The sequence below is a fragment of the Anser brachyrhynchus genome, assembly GCF_964034855.1.
Source record: "Anser brachyrhynchus genome assembly, chromosome: 8".
Taxonomy (NCBI): Eukaryota; Metazoa; Chordata; class Aves; order Anseriformes; family Anatidae; genus Anser; species Anser brachyrhynchus.
In genome coordinates, this window is record NC_137702.1 from 31,450,403 (window position 1) to 31,465,451 (window position 15,049).

The following is a 15,049-nucleotide window of genomic DNA, read 5'->3' on the forward strand; positions in this document are numbered from 1 at the left end:
CTAAACATTCTCTTGGAGTGTGAAATCATATCTTTGAAAGGAGATTTTAATTTCCACTGAAACTCTGTGCATCGTGGGTCTAGGATGCTTGAAGTCTTCTGAGTGTTAAAATAAGATTAAACCCATGAAAAAAAAAAAGTATTTAGGGTTTCAAGTAGTCATACATGTTCACTGTTCTCGATGCCAGTGATGATTCAACTGGGCTAGCACTTAGAGCAGGTTATCATTTATCCTAATACTTAAGTTCACTTGATATTTTAAATTGGTTTAGTGAAAAAAGCTAAATACTTTATAATAAGATACTTGATGAAATGAATTATTTGCATGCAGGAGTAGCTGGAATAGACGTGTCAGATCTAGAATCTAAATTGAGGTTTAATGACGTCTTTTGGGTTTTTAAAGACAGTTATTCCTTACAAAATAACCTTTTGTTCTTCCAGAGCCCAGTTTGTGCTGTAGCTGTTCCAACAATTCACTGAGAGAACTGAAAATAGCAGTGTCAACTTATAGGTAGTCAAAGAAAAATATTAGTTTTTTTAAACTCCCTTTTAAGCAGTCTGAAGGTGAGATTTAAAAAATGCTCAGTACCACATGCAACTCTGAATTTTTGTTTATGTCAAATCAGACTTGCAGGTAAATCAATCCAGATTAATGTAACGAAAGTGTGTATGCCAAGCGAAGTTGTAACAAGGTTAAAAAAAAAGTCTTTTTTTTTTTTAGGTTTTATTGATATGTACTTCAGACATAGCATTCCTTCATACAGGCTTGATCATAGCAATGCTGTGCAATTATGACTGAGAAATAGTCTTTTTAAATTTACCCTATGCTTGTTAACACATGAGAATAAGACGGACAATCATAGAAATTCTTCTAAATCTGTAACTGCTACAAAGCTAGTCTTCTCAAAGGACATGGAAAGGAAGGAAGCTGCTCAGAAGACTGGTTCCAGAAGACACAAAAAGAGGGTTAGGCTGCTGAGAAAAATATGAAATAAAATAGCGTAGAAGCCAACATCTCAAGTAACGTAGATGAAATTATTTGAACAAGTGCTGTTTCAGATGATCAGTTCACCAGCAGAAGGAAGGTGATGAATTTGTTTGCTTTTTAATCCTGTAATGGCTTCATAATGCAAAAATATATTCCCAAGAAATAAGATGGTCATGCTTCTAAATGTGGGGGTAGGTGGAAGCCAAGGAAAAATTACGGTTTAGTGAAATGAAGAAGAAATTCTAGTCTAGCTTCTCCAGAAGTCACCAGCTTGTATTTAAAGTCCCATTTTTGTAGTGTCATTTGCTTTCCCTAATGTGGAAAAGAACAAATTTAAATTTTGGAGCAGGTAGAATAACATGGTTCAATTTGTTGGAAATATGTCCTAAATACATATGCATTGCTTTCAGACAAATATTTAACAGATGAAGCGTTTCACTTTGTTTTGCAATTCAGAAAGTAATTTGGAGGCCATCTAGTAGATGTGTTAGGAGGAGCTAAGTGCAAAATATTTAAGTAGCTGTATTAACTTTTCACTCCTTCAGATCTGTACTTTCGCTGGTCAAACATAGCAGCTAGCTGTATCTTAAAAATATCAGAGCATAGCATTTTGATAGAAATTAACGTATAAACAGTTTGAAGGTTAATTTAGGAGAAAGGCCCTTAACTTAACAGGCAATTAAAAGCTTCTTAGCTAAGTTATTGAGAATTGCTCCAAGGCTTCAGGGGGGTTGATCTTGCTTCTCTTGACTACAGGGGCACCTGCATTCTTTAGTTCAGGCATTCAGCTTGAAGGCTTAAATTAAGTGATATGTATACCCCCTCTTTGCAAGTGTAATTATTCTCATTTTAGTCCTCGTAGTACAACCAGAAGTACAAGGTAGAAACAAAGATATTTCTTAATTAAAAACAGAAGAGCTTTAGAATATATTAGGAGAAGTGAGACGGGCATGTGTGACCTTTCATTGCTCAACAAGCTATTCGAATGCTATTGGACATTATGTAGGTCTGAAAGCGCAATAAGAGACAAATAAAATGTCAGAGTGAGCTGTTTGCAGAGTTTTGCCTCTGACAGGTTGAGAGTTCTTGGGCAATGGGAAAACAGGCTTGGTTGAAGTTCAATTTAAAATAAAATCTATGTGCAAGTCAGAAAGTTTGGGTTTATTGGGGGGGGGCAGGCTTGCTGGGATGAGTCACTGTCTTTTTGGTGGTGGGTTGAGTTCTGACAATAAAGCAGTATATAAAGAGAAGTAGCAGAGCGTCAACAGCAGTCTATATGCTTGCCTTTAGAACATGGTATCGCATATTTGTAGTGGGCTGAATTTGGATGGACAACTGAGCATTAAATAGCTGCCCTAACCAGGCTGTGTGCCTGAGTTACTGGAGAAGACTGAACGGTTCTCAGGGCTAAAACGATTTAGGTTTTATAGAATGGGAAGTAATTTTTTAGGACCAGAACCTCTAAGTACTTACTAAATTAGTATAAGATGTGGTTGGTTTTTTTCCATTTCTTGTTTATTCTAACCTAACAGTTGTATCCCACTTTAAAAGCTAAAATTTTTGCTGTGAAGTGAACAGTGATCAGGGATTTTTCTGATTTATGATCAGTTCTCATTTACATTTAAAAAAATGCAAAAAACCCTACTTGCATCATTGCTACCATGCTCCATTTTAGCTTTGTCTGATGATAAAACACACCAAAATCTAAAATGGAAACAAGTTCTTCTTGTGAAGCTTAAGGCTATTTTGCAGGCTCTTTCTTTGTGTTTGTCTTCTGCCTGCTCTCTGCTTCTGAGTTGTCTAGAGTAATTTATTCATTTAAAATGATACAGGTCTTAAAAGGCAGGGGAAATTTTTTACTAGGTGAACTTTTAATTCAATTTTAATTGGCCTCGCTTGCAGCACAGTCCTACACATAATTCTACTTAACAATTAAAAGAGATGCAGCATGAGGACAAAGGGATGAAATCTTATGCTAAGCTAAATTCTGTTTACTTATTGTTGGATTAAATTCTGTCAGGTAGTACTGAGTATCAGTGCTTCATTAGAAAGTGTTACCTGTCAGCTGTTGTGCCTACACTGCACACATGCAAGTAATTTAGGTGAAATCATGGCTTTCTTCTCCTATGGAAGAAATCCAGGATTCTTAGGGCTTGTAGAATGGTGTCTGTTACACGTATATGACATCAGGTCTGGATGAAATCCTTCGTAAAAGATAGGTAGCAAACCATAGAATATCCTGAGTTGGAAGGGACCCACAAGGAGCATCGAGTCCAACTCCTCGCTCAAACACAGGACCACCCAAAAATCAAGCCATATGTACGAGAGCGTTGTCCAACTGCTTCTTGGACTCCAGCAGGCTTGGTGCTCTTACCACTTCCCTGGGGAGCCTGTCCCTGTGCCTGACCACCCCCTCAATGAAGAACCTTTCCCTAACCCCCAGCCTGACCCTCCCCTGTCCCAGCTCCATGCCGTTCCCTCGGGTCCTGTCGCGGTCCCCGGAGAGCAGAGCTCAGCGCCTGCCCCTCCTCTTCCCTCATGAGGAAGCTGCAGGCCGCCATGAGGCCTCCCCTCAGCCTGCTCTGCTCTGGGCTGAACAAACCAAGAGACCTCAGCTGTTCCTCATATGTCTTCCCCTCTAGACCCCCTGAATGTTAAACAATGTTTTTTTTTTTCATCCCAACCTTTCAGGATTGTTGGTTTAAAGATATATAATGATTCCCTGCTATTTGTTATGTCTCAGTTGACAGCTATGGGAACTTAGATCCTATATTAGATGAGAGGGAGTTACAGCATAGTTCTTTCCTTGCTTTGCAGAGGGGGGAAAAAAAGGGGAGGGTTTAATTTGAAGTTTAATTTTTTGGACTATCAGCTCTAGTGAGAACTTATCTTACCTAACTTGATCTCTTTCCTATACACCAGTCTTTTGAAAATCTGTCTCTGGAGTCTGGGGGTTCACTGCATGAAAGGGATGATATTCAAGGTAGGTCATTCCTTTAATATTTAATAAATACAATTCTGTATATATGTTCTCATCTTCTAAATAAGTTGTTTGGCCACTTTTTGCCAGTAAAATTTCAGTGAAAATAATTTGCTTTTGCAGAGGTTTTGCACTTCTGTGAATAACCACTCTGGGTTGCTTTTTGGGAGAAGGAAAAACAAGACCCGAAGCACTTCTGTATGTCATTGATTAGTGTTTTTTTGGGTTGACTTCTTTAAGAAAGCTATGCTGGCCATATGACTAGTCAAGATAAAATACTATGACCTGTTAATTTGTTCTAAAACCTCTGTCAGTCCTGTTTAGAGTCAACTAGCATTAAAGAACAACTCAAGATGAGAGCTGCTTAAGTATTCACAGTTGGCTAATACTGGCTTTGCTCTCAGTGTGTGGTCATGTCTAAAATTCACTTCTTTGTGTTTGATTCTTTATTTTCAGGACATCTTCGAGCAGAGGAGGTTGATAACATGCTTCTAAGGAATGACAGCGGAATTGAATCAGCTCTGTCCTATGCTAAAGCATGGTCAAAATACACCAAGGATGTAGTCACGTGGGTAGAAAAAAAGCTTAGCTTGGGTGAGTGTTTTTTTCTAGCATTTAATCAGCATTGTCATGATAGAATTAAATCTGTTGTCAGGCCCCTGTGCTGCAGACTGTCGATAATGTGATTTCTAAATCAGTAGCTGTTCCATTGAAGTGGACAGAACACCCATTTCCTATAATTAAAGGCTTGTAACGAAGTGAAGGTGGTCCCCTATGTAGCCTACCTGTTAGAGGAAGAATGTAAAAAGCATTTGGGAGGTGGTATAATAGTTATCATAAACAGTTAATTATGTGATTTATTTTCTTAACAGAAGTTGAGTGTGCTAAAAACCTAGCAAAAATGGCTGAAACTGCTAAAGCTGTTGTTGGACCCCAGGTGAGTACGACTTAGGAGCTCTTTTTAAGTCTTAAATATGCATTAGATGTCTTGAGCAAAAATGAAACTTTGGGGACATTAAGGAATATATTTTTAAGTCAATACAGAATTGATTTATACTGCAAATTACTGTAAAAGATCTGTTGCATTATATCTCTTCCTATCCTCTATGGAAATTTGGATAAATAACTTTTTTGTTGAAAATACAGAGTAGCCTTATGGTATTCAGCGTTGTGGTTTTTATTTTTCTTTCTAACATCTTGTATGTTGTGTAATTTGGACTTGTAGACTTGCCTTCCCAAGTTTTTCGAGTAAAAATGAAAGATAGCTGAGAAATCCCACTTTCGATATTCATACCTGACTTCCACACACACATTAATATTGTATTAAACGTATTTGAAAATCTAGTTCAATTATACTGACACTTAGAACATCGGCTCTACCTTACCTAGAACACTTATGTTTTGTTCTGTATAATTTTAGGATTATATGCCATTCCAACCAATATTCCTTAATGCTTTTCAAAATGATATTGAGAACAATCAGCTCTGGCAACAAACAGCTGCTGCTCTCCAGTCTAACAAATTTGTGCAGGTAAGCTTACAGAAACTGACAAAAATATTGTTTAGGTTTGTAAAAGGTTTTGCAACATCATGGCTTATTTGAAAGAACAAACTTGCAAGCTGTAAGTCTTGACATACTTCTCTAATATTTCCTATCTAGCCCCTTCTGGGAAGAAAAAATGAGTTGGATAAACAAAGGAAAGATATCAAAGAGCTTTGGCAGAGGGAACAGAAAAAAATGGTTGGTATTTTTCATATCTAACAGTGTTCAATCTCAAATTCTTCAAAAGGTCAATATTTTCAAACTATAACTATGCTGTCTAATGTTACACATCTTAATTCACATGTAGAACCCATAGGACTTAATGGATGTAGAATGTAACTGTCAATTTCATGGCATATTCCTATTTGTAAGAGGTTATCCTTCTGTGACTTTGTAGTCTGAACTGAAGAGTACCAACCTGGGCATAACATTTTCTTTAAACATCCCATTAAACAAACAGAAAATGAAAATAATTTCTTTTGCATTTTTTTCTTTGTTGCATTCTGCAGCAAGAGCTGGAAACTGCTCTAAGAAAAGCAAAGTTGCTATATACGCAGCGTCAAGATGAGTATGAGAAGGCGAAATCCTGCACCGCTCGTGCTGAGGAGGAACATCTTAGCTCAAGTGGAAGCTTTGTAAAAGATTTCAGCAAGCAACTGGAAAAAAAACGAAGGCTAGAGGAGGAGGCTCTTCAAAAAGTAAGAGTTTTTTTTTCTTACTTTTAAAGATAAGTCTTAGCTGGTTTTGCTTGTTCTTTCACACAAATGCTCTCAATGGGAATGTTCTGTTGATAATTCTTCATTTAAATCTTGCTGTGCTTTCTGGCTTCTATCCTAAAGGAGAATCTCCTGTTACAATTTGTCACGTGTATGTATTTTTCTTACCTGTTAGTATCAAGGTTTGTTGTCCATCAACCCTTTATACGTGTGTTTTTCCATAGGCTGAAGAGGCCAATGAATACTATAAAGCAAGCATAGCAGAGATTGAAGAAAAAAGAAATGATTTGGAAAGCTTTAAAAGTGATGTCTTAATGCAGCTTCGGGAGCTTATTTTCCAGTGTGATCTTACTCTTAAAGCTGTAAGTATGCTTTTTAAAATAGCTTTGGCAATAAAGTGGCTTGGCCTAATTGTTAAATAGAGCTATATAAAGATTCTTAAGACTGAGAGAAAACTGTGTTGATAGTGTTAACTGCTTAAAATAGAAAGTTTTCAAAGGACAGAGGGCAAGCCAGTAGAAAAAGAAGAAAAACTTTTAATTAATGTTTGTTGTTCCTCTTTGTATTAAGAGGTATTTTTAGTATAAAAAAAAGATGAGAGTATACCCATCTTGAATTTTTAGATGTTTTTGATGAGCTGTTGCACTGCAAGAACCTTGACTACAGAATTCATGTTAAATCTTTATAGTTATATTGAGGGCAGTAGTATTATCTTGTTACTTTGAGTGCAGCTCACATTCCCGTTATTTTTATTTGTGCATTAGCAAAGAAGTTTGGCTCAAGTGTTTGTTAATGCACTGCAGCGTGGAGCCTGCTAGCCTTAAAAACTTTACTGATTACTGCAGTATCTACTGTGACTAATTTAATATACAAATGGGTGTAAATAAGCAAAGGATTGTCAAAATGTTGTATCTACATATACTGGTTGTACAAAACCTTGAGTGCATTTTGCTAATAGATGCATATTTTTATTTAGATGAGATGAAGTCAGATATAGCACTGTGTCATGGGGGGGGGTGACAAAAAAACACAGTAAGCTTAGTAGAAAGCTTAAACCTGTCAGTGCAAGTTTCTCTAGGCTGCAAATTATTCTGAAATCAACAGTTTGAGGAAAAGTAATTCTTAACAACTAGTTGACATTTTAATCTTCATCTTCAACTAACACACTAGCAAGATAAATTTCATTGGCAATTGAATTCTACTTGTGAAAATCAAAAGCCCAAGCTTTTAGCTAGATGATGAAGGAAGTTAGAAATTCTGTTGGACAGCTTAGGAAGATGAAAGTGTTTCTCATTTACAAATAATGGAATGAGCAGGCTTGAATTCCTTACCTGGCTGCATGCTGCCACATTAGTGCAAGCTGGTCAGGTACCAGCTTGTTAAAGGCCAAAGAAGAAGGAAGGTGTGAAGGCAAAAAATCTTTTCCCTTCTGAAAAAGTTGGAGATGTGTTGTGGTTTAAACCAGCTGCCTGCTAAGCACCACACAGCCATTCACTCACTCCCCACCCACAGTGGGATGGGGCAGAGGGAAAGGTAAAAGCTTGTTGATTGAGATAAATATAGTTTAATAGGAAAGAAAAGGAAGGGAAATGATGATGATGATAATAGAATGTACAAAGCAAGTGATAACAATTGCATTGTGTCACTCTGACTGATGCCCATCCTGTCCCCAAGCAGTGGTCCCAGCCACCCCATACAAATTCTTTAGCAAGATGCCATGTGGTATGGAATGTCCCTTTGGCCAGTTTGGGTCAGCCGTCCCAGCTCCTTGAGCACCTGCAGCCTCCTTACTGCCAGGGCAGTATGAGAAGCTGAAAAGTCCTTGTTTTAGTATAAGTAATACTCTGCAACAACTAAAACATCAGTGTGTTATCAGCATTATTCTTATCCTAAATCCAAAACACAGCACAATACCAGCTACTAGGAGGAAAATTGACTCTATCCTAGCAGAAACCGGGGCAAAGCAGTAGCAGTTATTCCTGCAACCCCCTACCTGAAGCAGAAGCCATGAAGTGTCCCCTTCCCTCGTCTCTGACTTGGATAAAGTATTTTAGAAGCTTTATTTTACTTATGTTCAGTTATTCTGCTTTGTTGGGCAAGGCATTTTGTCCTTTTTCATGTCTCAAGGTGATACAGAGCTGATTTGGGTTTGGAACTCAGACTACTTCATTGTAGCATTGACTAACATTCCCAGAGGATGAAAATTGCCTTTTTGGTAGCAACAAACCTTGCTGTGTAAACCTTGTTTCTTTAACGCAAAGTGGGAAAACACTGGAGTTGCCTTTGCTACTTTGAGTATTTGATAACCCAGAGAGCAAAAGAGGAATACTGCCTCATATGAAGTATTTGCAGTAGACATCCAGGAATCTTGCACAAAACCCATCCCTACATGTGTTACTAATTCCTAGCATTTTATAGTATTATTTAAATCACTGTCTGTCATGATGCTAATTTGGGTTGAGCATAGTGAATTGAAATACCTAGTAAATCATGTACAAATTTTTCTCCTCCTAACAGGCAACAGTTAACCTGTTCCAGCTGCAGCATGCTCAGGTTGTATCTCTTCCAGTTAACTGCCAGTCCCTATGTGAGAGTGCCAAACTTTATGACCCTGGTCACCAGTATTCAGAGTTTGTGAAAAGTTTGCCAAAGGAAGGCATTCCTATTGAATCAGGTTCTTTTGAAACCCGTAGTTCCCAGGTTGATGGGTGAGTCCCAAACTACTTGCGGCATTTCCTTGTTTCAGAATTAAATGCAAGGCATATGTGTTTACCAGTAAAAACTTCCAGAGGAGTAAAATAGTGTTAAATGAATCTTTGTGTTTTATTTTACCATTCTTTATTTCTTTGACACATAATTTGGTGGTTGATTACGTGTAATTTTCACATTCAAACATGACAATGCTTGCTAAAACGTTGACAATTGCTGTGTAAGAATTCACTTGTTACTACTGTAATGTAGATAGTAGTTAATAAGAAAAAAATAAATTTTGAACTCTAAGGTTTACTAGTGTGGTGTGGCAGTAATATTTGATAATTTGTTTTAGAATGCCTGGAAAGGTACTTTTCTCCTTCTGCAGGCCTTGCTACTGTACATTCTTGTATATTGTTTAGGTTTGGAAAACTTCAGGCAGGAAGTTTTGTTTGATTTCTGTCTCTTGCTGTGTGACCAAAAAAAAAGTTCAAGTCCACATATCCTTTTGTTATATAGCTTAATTATTTTTTCCAAGTAGTATGAAATAGCAGCTTTTAATGTTAATCTAGCAAAGATATTGCTAATGTGGAAGTAAAGACAGCAAGACAAAAAGATCTTGTGTCAGTATGCCAAATGCTTTTTCCACCTTTAACTTGTTGAAAAATAGTCATCTTGGCACTAAAGTACCAGAATACCCATTCCAGTCTGTATGTTTCACAGTTGTACAGGAAAGTGTCGTCATCATCTTTCAAAAGAGAACTAAATACAAAAACCTAATGCTTGAGTCAGACTTGTACCAACAAAAGCCAGGACATTCAAAGTTAAAGCTGAGATTCTTAGTTCTTGTCTGTCAATTTCCTGCCTTCTAAGACTGATTTAGACATGCTCATAAACTTTGACTTACGGGATTTAACTATCAGTTTCTTGGGGAGCCTCATGAGCATGAAATTTCAAACTCTTTTTATGGTCTCCCAGCTATTTAATGCTTAAGATTCATAGGAGCTTGTTTTTTCTCCTCCCTTCTTCCCTCGTTTTCTTTGACGTGGCCTTGTGATTCTTCATGCACTTGAAGGGATCATTTTTATTGTTCAGGTGTGCATTTATTTAAGGGATAGTAGCTTGGACAAATGCATGTTTTAATGTTTCTTAAGTCTGTTATTTCCTTCAGCTGGACAGGGTAAAACTGATTAAGCAACAACTTCCTGACTTCTAAACTTGGCTGGTAGGCCATTTTGTCCACGGAGTGCTTCAGCATTTTACATTAGACTGCTAACTGTTTTCTGTCCTCATCTTGAGAACAAATATTTCACAATGGACTTAACATCTCTGGTAGCTTTGACATATTTTCTGTTTTTTAGCGAATATTGGTTCTGCAGCAGTATCTAGCAACATTTTAACATCTATATGTTTATAGATGAATAGTGGTGATGGCTGGGCAGAGAATCTTTCATATGAAAGGACTGAGAGTAGGATGCAATAGCCACTAAATTTTTCTGGTCTTCAGCTAAACAGATTTGCTGTATTTGCAAAATCTACCAGACAAAAACCTTGCAAATAAAACCTTGCAGAGATGTGGAAAAGCTGATTTACATGAAAGAAAAAAAAAAAGGAAATTGCACTTATTTAATTAGAAATAAATTGCCTTTTTTAATTTGGGCTTTAGTAGTTACAAGTAAAAATACATATGTTCGTGAACATTAATGAACAACAATGTTTATTAAATGAAGCATTTTTAGTGCCCTGGCTTGGGGGGGAACAACTTTGTTGTCTGTTCAATTCTGTTTTATCCACTATTCAAATTACTTTCTTCTTTCCAAAGGGTTTTTAATAAGCACTCAACCAACAGTGTCCATACATCACACGGTAACTTATCTCAGTGTTCAGGAGATTTTCCATCCCAGATGTTAGATGATGTGGGAAGTCCAATTTACCATCGTTCACAAAGGATTGGAGAAAAGAGATCATCCAGCAGCACAGATATCCAAGGTAGTTCTTCTGTATTTCAGCTGCAGTTCAGTCCCTAAATAAAAATATCAGGAAAAATAGGTGCTTGATGTCTCACTGCCAGAAGAAACTTAGCAGTGAAGGGAAAAAAATGCATTTTAAAGTTTGAAGCCTGAAAGCAATTATACATTCAAGTATAAGGAGAAATGGAAAAGTACATGTATGTGTAGCTTAGATTCTTCTAGCAAGAAGGGTAAGGGGTAACTCAAACAGTAAGTTCTGTTAAGCTCAGTGTATTGAATTATTTCTGTTGACATTAGCAACTTAATATCCTGTGTTTTCGTAAATACTGCATTGATTTCTGCTTTTCTGCAAAAGTACAAGTGTCAAGTTTTCAAAATTAATTTCTTTCATCCTGAAGCTTTTACAGAAATATATGCTGTGTGTTTTTCACTGCACTGCATGTTCATATAACTTTTGCAATATTTGCCTATTTAGAATATAATCATAGTTACTTTTCTCAATAAAAAGACTGTCACTTTGTCCTTTACATTTGGAATTCTTGGATTTTCTTTCTGAAAGCAATACGAGGGCCACCACCATTCAGATCTTGGTCAGTTGGAAACCAGAGTGGAGGAATGTGCAGTGATTCTGAAAGTGCAGGGGGAAGCAGTGAGTCACGTTCAATGGATTCTCCATCTGCTAGCCCAGGTATAGTTACGCTCACTGCTGTACTAATTTTAAATCTTTTCTTTGGACTGTTTTAAATTAATGAAGACAACTTTATTAGTTTAGGGCAGAAGTGATACTTTCAGCTTCCTGAAATTTTTGTCATCTTCCAGGGGATTTTAAAAGACGACTTCCACGAACACCTTCCACTGGTACTATGTCATCTGCAGATGATCTTGATGAAAGAGAACCACCATCTCCTTCAGACTGTGGTAATGTTGTTTCCGTACCTGAAAATTCCCCCAAAGATGTTTTTGTTGTGGAATTTGTCTTTTTCTCTTTAATGCTCTCAAGAAAAGTACAGTGCTGTGGTTACCAACAGTGTAGTTTTTCAGTACAGTGTATTTTCCACTTGATGTTGGAAGTTGAAAAATAATGTTCAAGTCATTTTAATGAAGTGGTGCTGAATTGCCTTAATACATTTAGATTAACTTTGTAGGCAACCAGTAAATATTTCTAGTGTTTTCACCCTCATGAGGTAAACATGAATGATCCACTAACCAGTTTCACTTAATATTCGTTAACTGCATGGCATTGAGTCAGATATTTAAGATCACTTCATAAAGTCAGGTAAAATGCACAGATATGGAGAGCTGGTAATAGTCAAATCCGTGGAAAAAAAAATTCAAATGTTTAGGGGGGTAATTGAGATTTTACCCTTTTGAACATGGAGAAACTGGTTTCATAATGTCTGTCCCACATTTGAACAGACCATTTTTAACTTTCATATGAATTAATTTTTTACTGTATAAAGATGAAGTTGCCACAGGTACTGAAGCCTGAATAACTGGATTATCAGAAATAATTCTAAGGGATATCTGCAGTACCTGCAAACTAGTTCAGCTATATTTGTGGCACTGTTCATTAAAGCATTTAGGAAATCCATTAGTTAGTCCTTATTTCCTAAATATATACTTTGCCTTCTGTGAATGAGCCTGTTGTTAATACTAGTTTAGATTTATTTAAAGCATGGCAACATACCAATTAATGCAAACTTCCATTTGGAATAGTATCTAATCAGTATTTGAGCGTTTAAGAAGCTTTCTGGGCTTTCTAACTGTATGTATTTCTTTCCTATGTTCTACAGATAAAATCTTAATTTTTGTTTCACAGAACTGTTGATAACTTGGAAAAAAAAGTCATGAAAAGCACCAGTTGCTATTGTGTTGTAGAATCCTCTAGAAACTATTTTGATGTTATCATAGGACACTGAGAATTAGTGATTGGGGAGGAGTCATTGTTTTATATGAGTTCTGCTGTGTGTATTAATTCTTACCATATGCAGTGTATGCTTATGAAGTACTTCTGAAAGATTACAGACCAAACCATAGTGTAATCTTTCATATTCCAGTACGGGACTTTGAAGTAACTAGAAAGAAACTTGCCTGATCTGCATGGTAGCTGGAATTAAATATCCTAGTGTTTTCATGTGCCATTGATAGAAGAGAACTGAAATACTTTATGTAAAACTATTTGATTCTACTTCTATATAATATTATTTGAGGTTAATCTGTTAAATAAACTGTAACAATGCTTTGGTTCCTTGTGATTGAAATGGTTTTGGTTACTTTGATAGTTTCTGTTACAGAACTCCCTGTTCTACAGCACAGTTCTTTAAAAAAAAAAAATAAATAAATAAACAGCCTATCCCAATAGCAGATATTACAATGACTGAAACAAAAAAATTCTCTCCAGGTTTAAATGATCTGACATCTGAAACTGCAAACTCTCCGGGACCTTTTAGAAACACTAATATGTCTAAAGCAGCACAAACACACAAACTGCGGAAGCTGAGAGCTCCATCTAAATGCAGAGAATGTGACAGCTTAGTGGTATTTCATGGAGCTGAATGTGAGGAGGTAAGTTGAAAAGTAGTTTGAATTGCTGCTTGGGATTTATGTGAAGTTGGGAGTTTGGGAAACCTACATTTTTCTATCTAAAAAGTACGGACTTTGTGGCTCATAAGCAAAAGCACCACTGACTAATGAATTTTCCTTTTTGTTCACATATGGGGTGACAAACACCAGAGATTTCTTATAGTGTTAGACTGTGTCAAACCATGTACTTTTTTTCCCCCCTTGTAGTGTTCACTTGCATGCCATAAAAAGTGTTTAGAGACTTTAGCTATTCAATGTGGGCACAAAAAACTTCATGGAAGGCTTCACTTGTTTGGAGTGGAATTCGCCCAAGCTGCTAAAAATGTTCCTGATGGCATTCCTTTCATTATCAAAAAGTGCACATCAGAAATTGAAAGCAGAGCACTGAATGTCAAGGTATGCCCAAGTTTGTTTATAAAACTTAAGTATGAACACACTTTTTTTAAAATTAAAAAAAGGCTTTCAAGATGATAATGTTACACGGTTGATTTTCGTCTATATTTTAAGCTTGCACTTGCATTTCGAATTACATTAGAGTTGTGCTGGTCTTTTTATTTCAGGGCATCTATCGTGTGAATGGAGCCAAATCAAGAGTTGAAAAGCTTTGTCAAGCTTTTGAAAACGGAAAGGATTTGGTTGAGCTTTCAGAACTCTATGCACATGATATCAGCAATGTTCTCAAGCTGTATCTCCGCCAGGTATGCACTTCAGAGGTCAAATGGAAAAAACACAGTAGGATAGTATATTTCATTGTACAAGACAAAATCCTTTTCAGCAATCCTGCAGCATAGGCAGATGACCTGAATGCCTTGTATATTCGCAGTAGGCTTTTTTAATTTTCGTATGGAGGCTGTGATATAAGGGCAGGGAAAGCTCTGAGATGGCTGACAGCTTGTATTGCAATCTAGATTCCATGTGATATGATGTTTCCAATCTAGATTTCATGTGATATGGTGTCTCTTAACTACCAGTATCATACACAGACCTAGCTTTTATTTATCCATTTGTAGTGAAGCTGAACTTTTAAAAACCTTTGGTTACTGTGTTTTGGCTGTTATATGTGTAGTTTAAAGCACTGCCATATTCTCATATTCTTGCCTCAATATGCAGACATGCTAAAATATTGCTGTTAATATATGCTAACAATGATTTGATCAAACACTCATAATCATCATAATGATGTGCTCATCATGGAGGGATTGTCCATCTTTTCCTTACAAAAAGGAGATTTAAAGCTTCAGGATTGATTTTTTTCCAAAAGGATTTCAGTGTGCAACCAAAAAGATGAGGCTGGGATGTTGCCCAGTGTGATTACTAAGTCACTCAAAAAAAAAAAAAAAAAGTTGTTAAAACTGAGAAGAGCATTCCTTAGCTTCATGGTCCTGTCCTATATACATCACAGTGGGATAGTTTGAGGCACTGTGCTGTATTTTGAATATGGCTTATAACTCTAAAAATAGCTAACTTGTTTTCTTCTGGTCTAATTACTTTTGTAGATAATCTGTTTTTTTAAGTAGACCTGTCCATTTTAAATGTTGAAATAATTCTAGAAACCTGCAGACATTTTTTGACAGAATCC

The 15,049-nt window shown here is 36.6% G+C and overlaps 1 protein-coding gene across 9 annotated transcripts in view; it reads left to right on the forward strand.

Annotated features, from left to right (window-relative positions):
- Window positions 1-15,049, forward strand: part of ARHGAP29 (Rho GTPase activating protein 29) — a 59,304-nt gene that overhangs the window by 39,232 nt on the left and 5,023 nt on the right. For 6 of the 9 annotated variants that reach the window (XM_080602817.1, XM_080602815.1, XM_080602821.1 and 3 more), the window contains 14 exons: window positions 3,910-3,970; window positions 4,424-4,561; window positions 4,840-4,904; window positions 5,388-5,498; window positions 5,628-5,708; window positions 6,020-6,208; window positions 6,451-6,588; window positions 8,744-8,934; window positions 10,740-10,909; window positions 11,447-11,575; window positions 11,707-11,805; window positions 13,289-13,452; window positions 13,678-13,866; window positions 14,031-14,168. In XM_080602817.1, coding sequence (XP_080458943.1) covers window positions 3,910-3,970; window positions 4,424-4,561; window positions 4,840-4,904; window positions 5,388-5,498; window positions 5,628-5,708; window positions 6,020-6,208; window positions 6,451-6,588; window positions 8,744-8,934; window positions 10,740-10,909; window positions 11,447-11,575; window positions 11,707-11,805; window positions 13,289-13,452; window positions 13,678-13,866; window positions 14,031-14,168 — 1,863 coding nt within the window. The remainder of the gene's footprint in view (window positions 1-3,909; window positions 3,971-4,423; window positions 4,562-4,839; window positions 4,905-5,387; window positions 5,499-5,627; window positions 5,709-6,019; window positions 6,209-6,450; window positions 6,589-8,743; window positions 8,935-10,739; window positions 10,910-11,446; window positions 11,576-11,706; window positions 11,806-13,288; window positions 13,453-13,677; window positions 13,867-14,030; window positions 14,169-15,049) is intronic. The other 3 variants (XM_080602819.1, XM_080602818.1, XM_080602820.1) reach the window with 3 other exon arrangements.